This window comes from Neofelis nebulosa, chromosome 1 (assembly GCF_028018385.1).
Source record: "Neofelis nebulosa isolate mNeoNeb1 chromosome 1, mNeoNeb1.pri, whole genome shotgun sequence".
Classification (NCBI taxonomy): domain Eukaryota; kingdom Metazoa; phylum Chordata; class Mammalia; order Carnivora; family Felidae; genus Neofelis; species Neofelis nebulosa.
The window spans coordinates 216,779,501-216,792,930 of NC_080782.1; the positions used below are offsets into that span (position 1 = coordinate 216,779,501).

General features: G+C 38.4%; 1 protein-coding gene across 7 annotated transcripts in view; it reads right to left on the reverse strand.

Moving 5' to 3' along the window:
* ENOX1 (ecto-NOX disulfide-thiol exchanger 1) overlaps nt 1-13,430 on the reverse strand; it is a 579,844-nt gene that overhangs the window by 268,583 nt on the left and 297,831 nt on the right. For 6 of the 7 annotated variants that reach the window (XM_058684407.1, XM_058684361.1, XM_058684370.1 and 3 more), the window contains exon 6: nt 980-1,126. The exons of the other annotated variant lie outside the window; for it this stretch is intronic. In XM_058684407.1, the coding sequence (XP_058540390.1) occupies nt 980-1,067 (88 nt within the window). In that variant the 5' untranslated portion in view covers nt 1,068-1,126. The remainder of the gene's footprint in view (nt 1-979; nt 1,127-13,430) is intronic. 7 annotated transcript variants of the gene reach the window in all.

Below are 13,430 nucleotides of genomic sequence, written 5' to 3' on the forward strand. Positions count from 1 at the left end.
TTGATATATGGGGGGTGGAGGTGGGAGGGTGAGGTTGTACACTTGGGTTTTGCAACCTCTGTTTCTGATTCAGGTAGTTTTTAAAACCAACTTAACACCTATCATGTATGCCTACAGTTTAAAAAAGCAAATAGGGCTATTATTGTACTTATAAAGGCCTATAACTAAAAACAGAAATCCCCTATGCCACCTGTCCCATCACCCCTTCCTGCTCCACAGACGAGACCACCTTTTTGTTTGTTTTTATTATGGAAGGTAGTTATTTGCCAGAATGAGCTTGCGATACAGGTAAGACTTTTGCCCCAGCCGGTTAGTTACTCTCAGTTTGATAAATCTATGGGCTTGTCCAGAGGAGAGAGGCTGACCAGTAACGAACCCATCACATCCCACAAGGAGGTTAAATCCTGTCATGGGAGAGAAAACTATTTTCAACTTCCAAATCAGATATTTAATTCCATATATTTAAGTAACGTGCGCATACTGGTATCTCTTAAATTGTCATTTAAGAAATGAAAAAAAAAATATCACCCTTATCCCATCACTACCTCTTGACATGCTTCTTCCCCCATCCCTCCAGTATGTTAAAGCATTAATTTGGGACTAAATCAAAATTCTGTTTACAGAATTACAAAATGTGTTTATAAGGTTTACATTGTTAGGACTATATAATAATTGTTTACTACACATGTAGTGTAAGAATACACTTCCTATCTTGTTCAATATTTCATTTTTCTTGGTGGCCTTTTTTTCTTTCTTTGTGTGTGTGTGTGTGTGTGTGTGTGTGTGTGTGTGTGTGTGTGTGTACCTGTTACTGCTCCTGAACTTTTCAAAGGAACTTTAAAAGCCCTATTAAACCGTTTTGTTTTTGTTTTTGTTTTCATGATCAAAGCCATTAGTTTATCTGTCACATCTATTCTTCCCTCAAGGGGCCGCCCATCTAGACCATCTGGTCTAGCGCTTTCCCAGGCCAGCTGCCCACCTGTTGTCCTGGGGCTTCTTTTTAACACCATCTTGCGAAATCCCTGCGCCTCTCGCCTGTGTTGGGTCCCCCGTTTCCTGGATCCCATGGTTTCCTCTTTCTTGGTTTACATCCTCATTTTTGTAGAGCACATTCTCTAGTAGCTTCCTGAGAAAAGTACATGGGAGGTAAATTCGTTGAGACCTTCCTTGAGTGTCTGAAAATGTCTTAATTCTACTCTGGTGCTTGCTAGTTTAGCTTGTAATTGAATTCTAAGTAAAAAGTCATTTCCCTCAGAATTCTGAAGGCTGAATTGTCTTCTAGCTTCCAGTATTGTGCCTGAGGAGTCTGGTGACATTGGTATTCCTGATCTGTTATATATGACCTGTCTTATTTCTCTGGAAGGTTTTGGAATCTTCCTTGTGATCCCTGATGTTCTAAAATCTCAGACTAAAGGCTTTCAATGATTCTCTATCCATTCTTATCCATTGTTCTGGACCCTTAAAATATGGAAATTCCTTATTGTTCCACTTGAAATTTTTCTTGCATTATTTTTTAAGATTTGTCTCCTCACCATTTTCTTCTGTTTTATCTTCTGGAACTCCTATGATAAAATGCTGAACCACATGGACGGATCCACTATATTTCCTACCTTCTTTTCCCTCTTCCCCTACTTACCATTTTTGTCTGCTAAGCTACTTCTGAGAAAGTTTACTTGACTTTATCTTCTGCATCTCTGAATAAGTTTTTTTTTGTTCTGTTTTTTTTTTTCATTCCTTTATTTTTTTATTTTATTTTTTTACTAAGTTTAATTTCTAGGAGCTCTTATTTTTGGACTGTTCCTTTTTTATAGGATGCACTTTTTATTTCGTGTGCTCTCATCTTTCTAAAGATACTTAGGTTTTTAAAAGTTTTTCTTCTACTTCTGAGTTATCTATATTTTCATTGAGTGGCTCCCAACTTCTTTCTCTGTTTTGATCTCTATATTTTATTCTATATTTTATGTTGGGAGCTATACTCAAATATCTGGTGACTCTATTTATATTTAAGGCTCACACACACACGTACATATATGTACACACACACACACACACACACACACACACACACACACACACACCTGGGAACATTGAGTCCCTGAAAGACTGACTAGAAGCCTCAAGTAGGGGCAGGGCATTTTTATTATCTGGAAGGCATCCTTGTGAGGTAGCCAGGTGGGGGATCCAGCCATTTTGATGAGGACTCCAAACGTCACTCAGATCATTTCTCAGGTTGTTCAGTTTCTCTAGATCAGAATCCTTCAAACTCTTGCCTAAAGAGCTGTCCCTGGCTCTGGGTGCTCTGGAGCTATGCTCTGGAATAGTCCAGGAGGGTCTAACCTGCCGTCTATGGAGTTTCATTTAATTCCCCTGGCTTCACCTCTCCATCCTGGGTCTTGCTTCCCTGAGTCCAGCACATCTCTGATTCACTTTAGCCCAAGACTATGCCTCAATCTTCCGGCACAGATGGAGAACTGTAGTGACAATGTGATGCAGGCAGAGGAACACAGTCTCACAACTCCCTATATACTACCTTCCACCAATGACTGCTAACTATTCTGTAACTCCTGTGACCAATCCCCTTTTGTCTCATCTTCACACCCTTCCATGCCTCCCCAGGGCCCTGCAGAATGAATTTGCAGGCTTCTCTCAGTGTGCCTCAGTTCCCACTCCTCCATCACTGTGCCATCTTCCCCAAATCTGCTGATATCTCTCATTTAACAGCATCTCCTCCTTGGTTTGGTCTCTCTTGCTCTCGTTCTCTGTTTTTCTTTCTGTAGTTTTTTTTGATTTCAGGGAGATTTATGGAATAAAAAGGTATGAATGCATGTGTTCAATCTGATAGAATACAAGTTTCCGGTCTTATAAATCTTTCTTGGGTTTTACATACTTACTATGTACTCTAATCTAATTTGTTTATCCAGAGAATTTTAGGTTACCCAGAATCAACTACTGACTACCAGCCAACTATTTTTAGGGAGGATGTTGCCAAAATAATTTTAATTCTCTATTATTTTCAAGGGAGTGTCGTGCAAAGTGAGTTGAACTCCTCTACAAATTTATCTTTATAGTGTCTCATTGTTATCTTGGTTCCAGAAGTTTGGACCAATTTGAGGCAGACACCACATCAATTTCTTAGTACGTAGGAAGAAAGGTAAGCAGGAAGGGACGAAAGGAAGGGGGGAGGAAGGGAGGGGTGGATAGAGTGGGGAAGGAAATAAAAGAAACAGACATCAAGAAAAGGGTTTAAAAAAAATAGCAAGATGACTGGCCCAAATAACTATTTTAAGAAAAGCTAAGTTTATTAAGTAAGAAAAGAGACTGCAGAAAAGTCATCTGACTTTAAGATAACTCTCAACAATGATCACTCACTAGGAAGGCAGTCAACTGATGAAGTCACTAAATGTTTATTGTGAAACTCCATCTACCCATTCATTCATTTGTTCATTCAACAGCATGTACTCAAAATCCATATAAAAAACATCATTATCCAGCAAAAACAGTCAACATAAGAAATTCTCACAATTATATGCCCACTATCTTCTAATTATGTTCTTGTCCTTTTATTGCCCTGAAAAGTATCTGGTTTTGGTTTAAGAATGCATGCATATATGTATGTACTGATGTATATTGTACATATTCCTTACCTCATTCCCCAAATAAATGTAAGGCAGTTTGCTGGTTATCCTTTTAATATATTATTTTTCTTGAGTACATTTCTTACAAATTCGTCTACCCGAAGTGATGTAATTCTCTGTATACGATGCCATACTCAATTATGGACCAATAACTTTAAAAAAAATAACTATGTTGTCAACAACGATGCTTCTAATGCAGCTGTGATCATATCTTTCAGCTTGGTCAGATTGAAGACTTTGTAGTCAGACTGACCTTGTTTTAAATCCTAACTCTTCCACTTGCTGAATCCATGACCTTCAGAAAGATAATAATCTCCCCAACAGGAAAACAGATAGAGTATTGTCTATTCTGCAGGTTTTTCTGAGGATTAAATCATACGATGCATCTAAAGAGCCTGAATATTGGAGGTGCCCGATAAATAAAAACTATTAAAATCAGAGCATCAGGAAAACCTTTCACTCTCTAGAAGTACATCTTTTCTAAGTGAATGGTTTTCACTTCCGTTCTTAGGGGTCACATCACTGGTAAGCTGGTCCATTGGAAGCAACTTGTGAGTTACTGAGGAGTGATGGGGATAAGTTCTTACAGGTAATTAGGGAAAGCAATATGAACATGTGTGGGGGTAGGGGTGCGAACAGGAGGCCTGGAAAACAATTAAAGGAAATACTTGACTTTGGATCAGTTTCTTAACCTTTTATTTAACCTGCAAAATTGGGAGGCTGGATGGAGTTCCTCCAAATATTGATGATAAAGAGTTCTATGGTTAGATAGTTTTGGGATATGTGTTGTCTCACGCCCTCCCCCACTCGAGGTACCAGTTTGGTTTGGCTTTACCTGGCATATTACAAACTTATTTGCCTACAGATCATCCTTGCTTTTTTTTTTCAGGCACTACTTAACATATTTTGAGAAGGGCGAAGGGTTGACCTGCAACTCCCCATTCTATAATGTTTCTCTGAGTTTTAGGAACTCAGCTAAATGTTCTAGTTAAGGGGAAAAAAAAGGGAAACAACATGTGTCAGAAGTTTTACTTATGGATGATTTCTTCTGAAGCAGCATATAACTTTTAGAGTGGGAGAAACGTCTATCATGACTTTGAGGGAACTAGACATTTCTAAGTTTGGTGAACATCTCATCTGCATGTTGCCATCAATATCTCTGACCAACAACACACTGACTGGACGTATGCCAGTTCAGTGGATTTCATTTGGTTATAAAGACAGTCGGATTATTGGGACACATCTGGCAATTTTGGCAATCAGTGAATGAAATGAATCAACAGGGTAGTGATCGGACTGGCTGTTCAGTGATCAACATGACCTGAATGGAAAATAACTGTGGGATAAGTTAATCCTTAGGCTGCAGGACTGTATCATGATACCAGAATAAAACCCACATGGGCATCCATGGTGAATAATTCTTAATGCTATAATTACAAATTAAACTGCTAAAATTATTTGCTTCTAAAATACTTTCACTTTTTCTACCAACCTACCAACATTTACTTTTATCTGAAAGGAAAGGGCTGTGCTATATGTTGCTGCGAATAAACAGATGTATAGCAGGAAAGAGGCCAAAGAACCTACCAGAAAACTATCCAGGAGCCAGATGCTCTGTCAGTCACTTTCCACGTAGCCTTCAATAAGTCTTTGTTTTCTTCCTTGTAAAAATAACTATCCTCAAGGAGCTTATAGCTAAGTTGATTATATTTACAAATTTGAGATTTTCATTTAATGCCTTCTTACATTACAAAATCATTCTTAATTTATCTACATAGCAGAGATAAAAGTGAATGAATATTTTGATGTTCTTTAATTAATTACATGAAATAAAGCCCCCTCCTTCATCTTAATTGCAGGAATTCTAACACAACCTGTTGCACTGTTTTCCCTTTTTTCTCTTGATATGTCTCTTTCCCCTCAAGGCTGCCAAGGTTTTAAAGTGGTCTAATTATTTCTCTTTCTATTAAATACTCTGTCTCAAAAACATACTTTTCCTTCTTCTCAAAAGGAAATTTATCAAAAAACAACACTGTGGAATCCAAAGAATGAGCGTATTGGTGGTAAGGTGGCCAACGATCCTGGTTTGTCCAGTACTGATGGGTTTCTCACTGGATGGGGCTTTCTGGGCTAAAGCTGGGTCAGTGTCTGATGAACCATGACAGTAGGTCACCTTGATTTGTGGCTTTGGATGCGGCATTGGATGCCTGCATCAGAAAGTTGCAATTTTAATCCCCCTATTAGAATTTCTCTTCTTTCATTGCCAAACAGCTGTAGAAAGCAATCAGACACCAGATGGATGAATGAATTTAATGACCTTTAAGTTTCCTTTACACCAGTGGTTTTCAATTCTGGTTTCTTACTAGAATCATCTGGTTAGCTTTTTAAAATGATGTTATTCCCTGATTTGGTCCGAAGGCGAATCCCAATCATCAGAATACGTGTTCAAATTTTCCCAGTTGATTCTTATGTCATCTCGGGCTAAAATCCACTACTTTCATACATTCTGGGATTCAAACTACAGGTCTAGTAAGAGCCATTCAAAGAAAAGAGAAATCTCCTTTATGAGCTCTGACTTTTTAAATATTACATGCAAGTTTCCATTGCACATTTAAAACAAATGGGAACCCACAAACTGACCTTATAGTTATTCACCTAAGGATCATGATATCTAAGTTTTTGTCTTATTATGTTTTCATTCTGACCAACAATCACCACCATCTATTGACTTTTTTTTTTTTTTTTTCATAAGAAGCTGTATCACTATGGGGCCACAGAGATTTAAAACTCAAGTTCTCTGTATGACACGTGAAATGTGACTAACTTATCGAGCCACCAACCTCAAGAGGCGATCAAAGAGGAAACGTCTATGGCCCGAGATGGCTGGAAGGGCAGCAGGTAGGGTTTAAACAAGGCCTTGAGGACGGGGTGCGGTTTTAGTAGAAGGTCAGGAAAGGCATTCCAAGCAGGGAGAAAGACACTTTGGGGGTGGGTAAGAAGCAAATAATATAAATATAAATATAAATATAAATATAGCAAATATAAATATAGCAAATATAAATATAAATATAGCAAATACAAATATAAAATAATAAAAATAAAAATAAAATAATGCAAATACACCTACAAATGCTAGAATTCACATTCTGTGCGATGCAGACCATATCTGGGGATGCACAGAGCTCAATATGAGGCCAGCTGAGGAGTGAGGGGTCATAATTACCCAATCACTTTTTTGGTGGTGACCACCCGTGACACTGAAAAAGAGAATTGGACTGGCCGATGAAATAGCTGGTTAAGGACAGGCATAAAGACAGGCTTGGAGAACAAGCCACTCACTAAACAGCAATAGCAGAAGTCCCTTCCCTCTCTCGTGCTGGGCCCACTGAAGAGACCTAATTGCCCAGACATCAAGGCGGATGCTCCAGCAGTCATTGTTGAACACTTGAGGTTCCCACTCTAGCCAACCAAATGATTATTTAACATTGAAGGAATACAGTTAGAACAGAACTCAAGAAAAAGTTGTGCGCTAGTTGTCATGTTAGATGATTACCAGTCACTGGCTTTCAATTACTTTTATAATGCAAGGGTCTTTTTTCTGGGTTTCAGAATTAAAGCGCTACTGTTCCATTTGTCTTTGCCTCCTAAAATAGTTAATTTTCCTATTTATTCCAGTGGCTGGTCTTCATGGAAGATATTAACTAAATGTCAATGAATGATCTGGGTATGCGTGATGTGAGGAAGTCAGTTGGCAAAATTAACATTTAGAAGTAGGCACCACTGGTTATTTCACACATTATTAACTTATATTACAATTCAAATAAGCTTACAGCTGGCAAAAAAAAAAAATCTCTTCTGTAAAGTGATCTCAAACATAATAGGCTTAATCAGAGATAAATTAAATTAGGCAGCCATGCATACTACGGCATATTAATTCTGAGTAGTTATTAAATACATTTTCTGTTATCAGTGGTGTGAACAACATTATATGCAAACAAATTCTTCAAGAGGGTAGCAAATAAAGTTTATGTCTGGGATGCTACGTGCCTGACATTTTCTCATGCCTTCTTACACTGTTAAATAATCTTTCCTGCTAATAGTGGCACCAGGTTTAGTTCCCATAAACAAGTCAACTCCACTCCCAGACAATTAAAGCAAAAGAACAGCCGACAACACTGCCAGGGTGGTTTGGATTTTTCCAAAGGGAACTTTCTATGGCAATTTTTAAAAGAAGGCATTAGTGAGTCACAGCTGGAGTAAAACTGTCCAAAGTATAAGGTGGTGAATATTCATTACGTTAAAAAATGACGCATCTCATTCTGTGTTTTGGGTCACCTATGTTCCCTGAGAATATTCAAAGAAGACAATTATTAAGGTTAAAGGCTATTTTGTAAAGAAGATCCTACCATTCGTTCTTTCCTTAAATAGCAGCAATCTAAACCATCAACTAGCACTCAGATTTCATAAGCTAGCAAACAGTGCTTTTGTGAAAGAAAAAGATACATCTAAGCTTTTGTACACACACACACACACACACACACACACACACACACACCCTTCTCCTTGATATACCTCTGCCATATTATCTTGTTCTTTTATTAATCAATCAGGCCCTTTAATTCCTATGTCCAGAAGCAATTGAAGTTACTAGGTATGACCACCCTCCCACCCCCAAGTCTGAGAAAAGCATTGGAGTTTCTTTGCGCTTTGCACATTTAAAACTCAATGTAAGGTGACAAGAACATTAAGCTGCCCAGTGAGCAAAATGTGAAACTAATCGCTATCTGTTCTTACCCGTGGGTACAATAATTGGCAAATTAAAGTGCCTGAGGATAGCTGGCCCACCTGCATCAAAAAAGCATCACTTTAAAATGGCTAATGAAGATGAATGGACGCAGCCAGCTTTACTGACAACTCCTTCAAACACCAGAAGACTGAAAAGGCAACGTTAGAGCACCCATTTACTTTCCTGTAAAGTACACACCATGTAGAACTCTTGTTATTTAAAGGAGTAAAATCCAAAATAAAGGAGTAAAATACAAACTCCTTCCATGTGTTTTATACACGTAGGGGTTGAGCTGAGGCTATCACTTGCTCCTCAAAACCCAATGCTTTGCATTTTAAGCTGAAAAACTGGGTTCAAACTTGCCTACTAAAATGTTGAGTTTGTAGCTTTATGACAACTAGATTCAAAGGCGTGTAAATACCACCAGAAAAGGAAATAAGTTCGTTTTAATAACGTTGCTACTGTTTGTTCATTCATCCATTTGTTTGATCCGTACTGAACAACTATTGTGTCCGAGGCAAGAGATGAATGATGTCTCCTTAAGGAGCCTGTCAACCACTGGAGCCAAGATGCATACACACAGCTAAGAGGGACTACATGTTATCATAGAAATACTGCCAGAGCACCTCCCTCCCCTTCCAGACTTTGGAGGGGAGAAGACTTCCGCTGAATTCTAGGATGACACAGAAGGCACAGAATGGAGAGTTTTTGAGGCTGGACAAACTTGAGAAAAAACTAAGCTGAAAGAACAAACAGCACAGGTAAAATCAACAAGAAGGTCATGGTCTGCTTGAAAACAAAAAAAAGAAATTGCCTTCACAATACGTGAAGGAAATAAATACGGGAGGCAAGAGATCAACAGATGATGAAGATACCTATGAAGATAAGCAAGGGTGACAACATGAAGGGCACTGGAAGACATGTCAAGGAGTTTGGATTTCGTTCTGGAGGTGGTTGTTTGCAACGCTCGTGCCAGATAACCTTAGAGTTAGGGAGGGGACGGAGGCAGACGGAGAAGGCATGGAGGGAGAGGGAGGCCAGGTAGTCAGGACCCTGGGTCCCGCAACTCTGTTTCAACCACAGAAGCTCTGCTAGTATTTGTTTTATATCAGGTCTTAATTTTTTAAGGAACTTATAACATTTCAAATGGTTTTAGATTTACAGGAAAGTTGCCAAGGTGGTACAAGAGTTCCCATAAATGTCTCACCTACTTTCTCCTAATATTAACACGTTATATTACCTTGGCACATGGTCATAACCGAGAAACACACACTGCATTCAGGCATCATGTCTCTTTATCCCTTGTACACACGCCTTGATGTGTAACAGTTTCTCAGTGTTTCCTTGTTACTCATGATCTTGACAGTCTTGAGAAACATTAGCCAGGTATTTTAGAGAAAGTCCTTCACTTTGCTTTTGTCTACTGTTTTCCTCACGACTAGACTAGGGCTCCAGGTTTTGGGAGGAACGCCAACAGAGGCGAGGTACATTTTTCATCATGTCCTATCAGGAGGCGTGTGATATCAACCAGACTCACCACTTGCGACACTAACCTTAATCACTAGTGTTTACCAGGATTCTCCTCTGTAAAGTTACTGTGTTTCTCCTTCATACATGATCTTATTTGGAAGTCAGTCACTAAGTCCAGCCCCCATTGAAGGGTGAGAGTAAACTCCCCTTCCTGGTGGGAGCCATATATGCCTATATTATGTGGAATTATTTTATAAGGAAGATTTGTCCCTTCTACTCCAATTGTTTACTTGTTCAATCATTTGCTTATATTAGGATGAACTCATATATATTCATTTTATACTTCCAATTGTGACCCACTAGCACGTTATCTATTTTGTTGCTCAGATTGTTCAAGCTTTGGCCATTGGGAACTTTTTTAGGTCATCTCTTCTATCCCTTTGACATATTCCCATTCTTTTGTTTTTTGAGCACTTTATTGCTTTAGGGAACATCAAATGCTCCAGGCTTATACTGTATTTTTGCTGCCTCGGCCCTAGAATCAGACATTTCTCCCAACATTCACAGTTCCTTTCACTGGAGGATAACGTTCAGACACCATTTAGGAAACCAGTATTTGGGCATCAGTATGCTAGCCGCCACTGGGACAGCACTGGCCCCAGGCCCTGTTAGCAGAAAGAGCTAGGAAATTTATGTATACATTCAAGCCCAGGTATTCACCTATAGCTACAATTGTTCCTGTATCTGTCCATCTGTATATATATTAGGCTAAACGTGAGTTTGTACTTGACATGTCCAACTCTAGTCCTGCACTAAAGGGTTCATTCTTTCCAGCCTTCCCTCCTTACTTATCTGCAAATGCCAGACAGAGAGAAATCTGGCTCTCACCATCTATTTATTTTTTGTTCATCTCTAGTATCTGAACCTTTTTTTTTTTTTGAAAACAGATTTCCATTCTTTAAAATAATAGGAAAAAAAGCCTAAAAATAAATATTGTAAGAGAAGGTCATTAAATTATTTCATGCATAAAAGTAACACAATTATATTTATATTTTTAGAAATGCTATCCTGAGATGAGGTAAGGATAAGTGTCTGGAAGGATGCTCCACATTCTTCCACATGGGAAGGGCCTTCTCGCAGCGATGGAAATACAAAAGCAGGAATCAATTTGAGAGGGGTTTTAGAAGGTTAATGCACAGAAGTGATTAAATGTGAGAAGTGAGACAGTGAAGTCAGACACGAATGTGGATTAAATAATTAGGTGCACGGTGTGCTTTTATCTGAGTTAGAAAATACACTGGGAAGAAACAGTTTGGGAAGGAAATAACTGAGTCTGGGGCATTTTAAGTGGAACATCCACGTGGACATGCTTCGAAGGCATCCTGGAATACGGTTCTGGATTTGAAGAGAGTTATCCAAGATGTAGAAGTGAATTTCAGGGTCGTAAGCCCAATAAGGAAGATGGAAAACTTTGGGACTGGATGAAAAGGCCAGGGATGCATGAAGAATAAGCAATAGATCAGGGGCAATAGCCTATCCAACGTTAATACTGACAGATACATGCTGAATTCTAAAACAAAGCATAGAAAACGAAAAGGACTTATGAATTGTATAGTACATAGTGCTACGGAAGTATAACAGCATTTTTTTTTATCATTATCATCACTGTAATTGTTCTGTTTTTACCAAATCATTTCAAGTATCTTCCAGGCACACAGGAAGACTATAATTCCCACTAACCCTTGCATTTAGGTGCAAACATGTAACTGGTTCCACTCAAAGGAATGTCAATTGCCACATGTAGCTCTAGTCCTGAGAAGCTTCTGCGGGATCCTCTACCTCATTGTCTATTTCACGGTCTATTTCATTGATACCGGGTGTAAGATAAAGCGAGAGATGCAAGACTAAAAGAGAAAAGCTATATGAGGCACTTAATGGATAAATAAAAAACTTTTGAAAAAATTAAACATCCATTTATTATAAAACACTAACCGACTAGGGACGGAAAATAACTTTTCCAATCTGATAAAAAGCATCACTGAAAATCCTACAGATAAAATCGTACTCAATTTTTAATGCAATGAAAGAGTCCTCATAAAATCAGAAGCAAGGCAAGGATGCCCCATCTCACCACTTCTATGCAACACTGTCGAGGAGGCTTAAACCACTACAATAAAGTAAGAAAAAGAAATAGAGGATAAAAATTAGAAACAAACAAAACTGTCCCTATTTGCATAGTTTATATTAAAAAAATCCAATGAAACCTACCAAACAATAATTATAACTAGTAAGTAAATTTATAACATCACAGGGCAGTCTTATTTTTATATTGAGATATAATTCACATACCACATTTCACCCTTTTTAAGTGTACAGTTCAATGGTTTTTGTTATATTTACAAGATCGTGCACCTATTATCCTTACCTAATTTCAGAATATTTCATCACCCAGAAAGAAAACCTGTACCATTAGCACTAACTCCCTATCCCAAGTCCCTGATAACCACTAATCTCCCTCCTGTCTCCATGAAGTTGCCTACTCTGAACATTTCATATAAATGGAATTACATAATAGGCGGTCTTTTGTGTCTGACTTCTTCCCCTTGGCATTTTGTTTACCAAGTTCATCCACATGGTAGCATGTATCCATATCTCATTCCCTTTTTAAAAATTTTTTAAATGCTTATTCTTAAAAGAGAGAGAGAGAGCGCGCGCAGCGGAGGGGCAGAGAGAGAGGGAGACACAGAATCCAAAGCAGGCTCCAGGCTCCAAGCTGTCAGCACAGAGCCTTACGCAGGGCTCTGACTCATGAACTGAGGGATCATAACCTGAGCTGAAGTGGGACGGTTAACCGACCGAACCACCCACGTGCCCTTATTTCATTCCCTTTTGTGGCTGAATAATATTCCATTTCATGTATATCCATTCATTAGCTGTGCGGGTTTCCTATACTTAGGGTTTTAGGAATTTACTGCTATGTACATTTGTGTACAAGTTTTTGTGTGAACACGTATTTTCAGTTCTCTTGGGTCTATACCTAAGAGTAAAATTGCAAGGTCAAATGGTAACTCTATGAATAACTTTTTGAGGAAATTCCAAGCTCTTCCAAAGTGGTTGCAGCATTTTACATTCCCGCCAAAATGAATAATGGTTCCAAATCTCCACCTCCTCACCAACGCTTATTATCATCTGCCTTTTTTATTATAGTAATCCAAGTGGGTGTGGAGTGGTATTTTATTGTAGTTTTCATTTGTGTTTTCCTAATTACTAATGATGCTGAGCATCTTTTCATGTACTTATTGATCATTTGTATATGTTCTCTGGAGAAAGGTCTATTCAGCATTTTCCCTATTTTTAAATTGGAGTATTTGTCTGTTTATTGCTGAGTTGTAAGAGTTCTTTGTATAGCCTAGGTTCTAGACCTTTACCATATATGCAATTTGCAAGTATGTTTTTTCCCACCTTGTAGGTTTTCTTTTCACTTTCTTTACAGTATCCTTAAACGTTTTTAATGTTGAGGAGGACCAATTTGTCTGTTT